Source organism: Solea solea, chromosome 7, assembly GCF_958295425.1.
Source record: "Solea solea chromosome 7, fSolSol10.1, whole genome shotgun sequence".
Taxonomy (NCBI): Eukaryota; Metazoa; Chordata; class Actinopteri; order Pleuronectiformes; family Soleidae; genus Solea; species Solea solea.
This window is the reverse complement of record NC_081140.1, coordinates 15,390,657-15,397,014: the sequence shown is the minus strand read 5'-3', so window position 1 is coordinate 15,397,014 and position 6,358 is coordinate 15,390,657. Positions and strand designations below refer to the sequence as shown.

The following is a 6,358-nucleotide window of genomic DNA, read 5'->3' as shown; positions in this document are numbered from 1 at the left end:
ACAGCGCGAATTAGGCTCGTTTGGCTCTTCCTGTTAGCTCCTGGAGGATAGCGGACGAGCGGTCGAAAGAATTACTGATGAGTTTATCTAAAATTGTGCATTGAATTGTTCAGGAACCGTCGTGGAGAGTGCAAGGTCCACTTTAAGGATACAAAAATGGTATGTTACGCCGACAGAATGACATTTTATTTTCGTCACATTAGCGTATTAGCGCGAGATAACAGTTGCGTTCAGTCAGTGAGAAACGCTAGTAAAAGCAAGTTAGCTAGCCAAAAGCGTCGTAGAATAACTAGGCCACACATTTAGAGTCACAATGTTTTATCACAGACACAAACCACTACACAGCTGAAGGAGATCACGCATTATTCTTCTCTTAATACAAATCTTGCTGACGCTGTCAATACAGACTAAGTGGGTGCGGTTTGGCTAACGCTAGCTGTTACATTAGCTACTACTAAGGCAAAGCTGTATTTATCTATATCTAAGCTACAGTTAGTTTAGTTTAATATGAGCAGTCGATCGCCTGTGACAGGGAAAGTAAGGTTAAATTATTTCTGTGTTTAAACCAGAACTGGATGGCTCAGGTATATTAGGTTAAAGTATTGATATGGGGGCATAGAAATATTATGTTATAAGTTAATAAGTTCATCTCAGTCTTTTTATTGCCTTTATATTTTTTTATATATTTTTTGGTTTTTTTATTTTTATACATATGTTTCAGTTAATATTTAGACTGTACATAGACTTGCATGCCTCTTATGTTTCTATCTTGTAACATATTCTGGAGCTGCTGAACTGTGAATTTCTCTGTGCGATGAATAAAGTATCTATCAATCAATCTATATATCTATCTAATGTATTTCAAAAATGTAAAGTTAAAAAGTGAATTAAAAAAATGGTCCTGATTGTTATGCTATTAATTCTGTTTCATAAGTTATTTTTTTTGTTAATCTATGATGAATCTATGATTGGCAAATACTGAAAATTGGGTTATAAAAAGAGTTTTGGATTTAACGCAAGTGGAAAATAGTGTACTCTGTGATGGACTGGTGAACTGTCCAGGGTGTACCCCGCCTATCACCCTATGTCAGCTAAGATTGGCACAGCACCCCCCCACCACCCTAATTTTGTCTTACTTTTTTCTCTATTTTTAACCGTATAGATCCGCTTCATCCTCATTCAGAACAGAGCAGGGAAGACACGACTGGCCAAATGGTACATGCAGTTTGATGATGATGAGAAACAAAAGTTGATTGAGGAAGTGCATGCAGTGGTAACTGTCAGGGATGCCAAACACACCAACTTTGTGGAGGTAAGAGATCAGTCCCTGTCTTGTGCATTTATGTATGTTATACATACATCTTGTGTGGTTATTCTTTTTCTAGGTCGTTTACTTCGCGATATGTTATGATACACAATACATGGTCCATGATACCAATAATGTCGCGATACAACGATTCTGTGATATTGCAAGACAGTCATCTCACGATACATCTGTCAAACTGAAGAAAACAAAATGTCTGTGAAAAGTTAAAAGTGCAGTGTTCTCTATTTATTCACAACATATGTGATGTGGAGTAGTTTTACAATATCTAAAGCTTCTTTGAAGAAGAACCCTTAGAATCATTGGAATATGTGTTAAAGAATTGGACATTAATCCCTATGCAGTTTGTTTTACAGTCATAATATGTAAACTGGGTGTGTATTGCCTTGAAGCTGGGAAACAGAGTTAAGCTGTTGTTGTGATAATATGGGACAAAAAATATTGAGAAATTTTGTCTTTGTTGTTCTCACAGTTCAGAAACTTCAAGATCATTTATCGGCGTTATGCCGGTCTCTACTTCTGTATTTGTGTTGATGTGACTGATAACAACTTGGCATACCTTGAGGGAATTCACAATTTTGTAGAGGTAAGTGACTCAAAACACACTGTATTTAAGTAAGTGAACTATGACAATTTGTTTCTCACGGTCCGATTGTTTACAGGGATTTAGATGATTCCTTTCGAGATATTCTGACTTGTACTGTCTTGTTTCTTTTCATTTTAACACGTACGAATGTCTTGTTTTTATTACAAGATATTGCATCATCGATATGACTTTCAATAACTGACCAGGGATTAGTCCTAGACAATGTATTTAGTTACCTAAGCATAATCATTTCAGTCAAGAGGTAATGTTTTTTTTTTTCAGACATGAGTGATATTTACAGAACCAATAATGGAATCATCTTGTTAGGTGTTTAAATGGGTTGAGATCTGTTGACTGTGAAGGCAATAGCATGGGATTCACATAATTTCAGACTTGTCAAACCCTACAGTCACCACCTCATGCCCTATAAATGTTGTACGTCACGAATTTCAGGTTTTTTTTTTTTTTTTTTCAGCTGTCTCTATTCAGTCTTTATCATTGCTGTCGGCAAACATGAACACACGCACATTTTACTGGATGACATGTTCTACGGTAATGATGGTGGGCATTTTAGGCTACTTTGAGTTACTGTGCTTATGAGAAAAGCTTGTAATACATTATTTACTCCTAAATACATTGAAAAATGCAGTGTTTGTAGGCAGTGCACAGATAATTGCTTAATGTAAAAATTATGCAAAACAATGTTGCTGACTGCAAATTTGAAGCTGAAAATACATTTGTTTGCTAATTTAAAGACTTTCTACTTCAGTCGCAACCAACAAATGTCTCAAACCTGGTAGTGAAATCAGGTATTGAGGTTTGGCAGCGATTTAAAAAACAACAAAAAAAAACAACCATCTGGAATAAACACTTCAAAGAAGAATAATGAGAGCTCAGGGAGCGGATGATTCTTTTCATAACAATAAAATAAATGAAAGATATCTTTGATTCCCCTGGACTGTATTTAACAAATAAAACAATTGTAATATGACTCGGTTTGTGATGATGTGGTTTTAATGAAACATTAGTGCAACAGTCAGGAGCTGTGTGGAATGTCAGATTACATCAGCCTGAGCTGTTCATTTCACCTCCTAACAGCTGATTGTGGTTTGCCATCACTGTCTTTGTCAGTGTGCTGGAATTTTTCTGTCGCCTTTTCACAAAGCCAGTGGCACCATGATAGAAACTATGTACTTGCACAACAGGTTTCTTCTGTGGAGTTGACAGTCTAATGAGATTTTCTGCATACAATTGACAAAAAGAAATATAGTGACAAAAATGTGTTGAAATACTTCCCCTTTATATTTTGGAAAGGCGAATTGAACAAATGTCTTTGGAGAACCACAAGATGGTGGAGTCATTGTAGCTACATTTTGAAACTTTTATTTAAAGTTAAATTAGGCATAATTCAAGTCTTGTTTTGTCACTTAGTTTAAATGATGTCAAAAAAAGAAAAAACAACCAAAAAAAGTACAATACAGTTTATAAAGGTTAAAGACAGTTTTTCTAGCCAATAGCTTCAGGGGTGAAGGTCATTTGATATAATGTTTGACTTGGTGCACATGCAGTCTGAAGTAGCAGCAGTCATCATGAGTACTTTCTATGCGTGTTGCTACATATGGCCACATGCCATCAGGAAAAATAATCTGTTATTAAAAATATTCTACAGCTTCCAACAGGCCTCCCTCATTCACTTTTGCAAATAGCTAACTAGGGGTTAGTAACTCTGCCTGTGTCAGTGACCGTCTATCAGTGCATAATACTTAAACCTCATAGATACAACATGAGAAGCACATCAATTTTAATTTGGTGTATTTTAAAAGGTTGTGTTTGTGGAAATGGGCTCATTATATGGTAAAGTGGCTTCTGCTGCTTCTACGGCATCAGTATATTTCTGCACTAATGGTTCACATTAAGTCACACAATGGCCATATATCGTGATCTGTGACTGTGTGGTTATCTGCTGGCTGTTATCTGACCAAGCTTTCTTGTCTCTCTTAAAAGGTGCTGAATGAATATTTCCATAACGTGTGCGAGTTGGACCTTGTGTTCAACTTCTACAAGGTAAGGAGACGAGAGTTAATCATTGGTTTTGGACTACTAATTTCATTTTTAAACACCTTATCAAAGGGAAGAAGCAGAGGAGGACAAAACAACACTATTGCAACACTAAAAACATCATGACAACCGATTTCATGTTTACAACTAGAAATAACTGAGAGAGATCCATCTTAATCATGTTATATATATTTTCTTTAGAAGCAAATGCCAAACAGCAGGAACCTTTGAGCTCCCTGAGCTGCCATCAGTGTTGTTAATTAGCTACGGCATCTGCCCACATGCTTAACTCACTTAAACAATGCACAAAGCAATTTCATGCAGTGTTTACAACCAGTAGTTAAGAATTGTGGGTATTTTTGGACATTACGCTCCTCTGCGGGTTTGGAAATGTTGATGACAAGATGGTGTATACATAATGTTGGAAACCCCAAGAAGATAATGTCACTTTGGTTTCAGTAATGCTTCATGTGGTTTGTGGTATCTGTTCTTTCTTTGTTTAGCCATAAAACTCAAAATTTACTTTGATCACATTGTTTTGCCACATCTTCCTTCTAATGCGCCTCCTCCCTCCGTCTCTCTCTCTCTCTTTCTGCTTTTAAGGTGTACACAGTGGTGGACGAGATGTTCCTCGCAGGAGAGATCAGGGAGACCAGCCAGACCAAGGTCCTGAAGCAGCTTCTCATGCTCCAGTCGCTTGAGTAGAAACTAAACCATCATTCCTACCTGCTCACTGATCTGTGGCCCTGGCACCTAAACCAACCCCCTCCCTGTTCCTGTCTCTGGAAAGGAATCCCTTTCATTCATTCCACAGAGCCAACACCTACACAACATCAAGACGGGGATGTTTAGAAAAAGATATTCACAATATTGTTTACGTATGTTTGTTTATGCAATGTCGACGTTCAGTAAATATCATCGCGGTCCATTTTAAACTATTCTGTACCTGTTGTACTCCTAATGAAGTCGACCAATACAAAGGCTGAACATTTCAACATGTTGACATTTCATATATTGTTACAGTCCACTTTGTATTGGGTCATTTTATCCCTTAAGCCACAGGCTGCAGATTATTTCATGTAGTTAGTGGTCCATTTATCGCTATCGAGTGTGGAAACACTGACATAAATTATCAGGTTAACACTGCTCTCTCTCATGCCCTCCCCCTCCTCTCCACCTTTCATTTAATGGCACTATTGTAACTAACACACACCACATAAAGAGCCGCCTGTAATGATTCTGTGCTCATTAAGGTCTAAGAACCTCACAGGCACTTTTATGAAACTGTCTTAGGGAAGTCCTTGCAAGTGCTGTGGTAATGGAGTCACCAAGGCCATTCTGCATTTTACATCAGGATCACAGTACAAGCAAACTACAACGGGGAAGCTCTTCAGCGCAATCGACCGAGTGCGTCAAGTTCATAATTGACTGAAGTGTGCTTAGGATGAGTACCATTTTGACAGAGTGTTAGATAACCTGCGCTGGGCCAGACAACAGTGCACGTTACAGGCGCTCGAATGACTACAAATGACAGGTAACTATAAATTTCATTGCATTAAAGACGGTGCTCATTAGTTACTTAAAAACACTTGGGAAAAATTAGACCTGGGCATGAAGTATATTTTATACAAAACAGTGCTGTGAAGTTTGCGTGGTATGGTATGTTCATTCAGCGTGTCATGTGTAATACTGAATATTGTGAAATTAACACATTTGATTCCAGAAAAAATGGTTCCTGTTCACTACATGGTCTGAGCAGTATTGACATCTAACACTGCATCAAATAAACAGGTTTTTAAAGTCCTCCCTAAAAAGCCTCATGAACTTCAATATAGAAAATAAGGCTAAAACTTAAACATTTATGAAATTAATCCAATGCACCACTCAAAAAAAACCCTGTGGTTTCAAATGTCAATGTTGTTGAACTCTTGTATTATTTTTTATTGTAGAATTATTAAAGAATAGTGACATATGTACTTCCCTTCTTGTCCACCTATTTACAGGTGAAAGATGTTTGTATGTATTGTCCCCAATTCAATTACCAGTATCAATATGTTCCATTATATGTAAATAAAAAATGTGATACATTCATCAACTGTTTCTGATTAATCAATGAAAGGAAAATATATCTTTACATTTTGCTATGCATTATTTTTTTAAATATGTAAACAAATATTCAGCATTAAAATATTGATGAGCTGGGGAAGGGTTTAGTGCAGCTTGTGCTGTTGTCTTAAAATTATGATTAACATTTTAGCACCATCTAGTGGTGAGAGATCAGCTCTTGCACATACAATTATACACTGTAGTTATGAGGTCACCCCGACAGCTTGTCAAGAATCAATAAATCAGTCAATGTATCCACATCAGCTGCATTAAACCACTCTAGC

At 37.0% G+C, this 6,358-nt stretch overlaps 1 protein-coding gene across 1 annotated transcript; it reads left to right on the top strand.

The window, feature by feature from the left end:
• Positions 1-6,059, top strand: ap2s1 (adaptor related protein complex 2 subunit sigma 1). Its single transcript, XM_058633886.1, has 5 exons — positions 1-159; positions 1,163-1,312; positions 1,797-1,910; positions 3,915-3,974; positions 4,572-6,059. The coding sequence occupies exons 1-5, from the start codon at positions 157-159 to the stop codon at positions 4,671-4,673; spliced, it is 429 nt and encodes a 142-aa protein (XP_058489869.1). The 5' UTR covers positions 1-156; the 3' UTR covers positions 4,674-6,059.
• Positions 6,060-6,358: the final 299 nt, after the last annotated feature.

Coding starts and splice junctions, on each gene's coding strand:
- ap2s1 (XM_058633886.1), top strand. Junction 1,911..3,914: donor GAATTCACAATTTTGTAGAG/GTAAGTGACTCA, acceptor CTCTCTTAAAAG/GTGCTGAATGAATATTTCCA. Junction 3,975..4,571: donor TTGTGTTCAACTTCTACAAG/GTAAGGAGACGA, acceptor TCTGCTTTTAAG/GTGTACACAGTGGTGGACGA.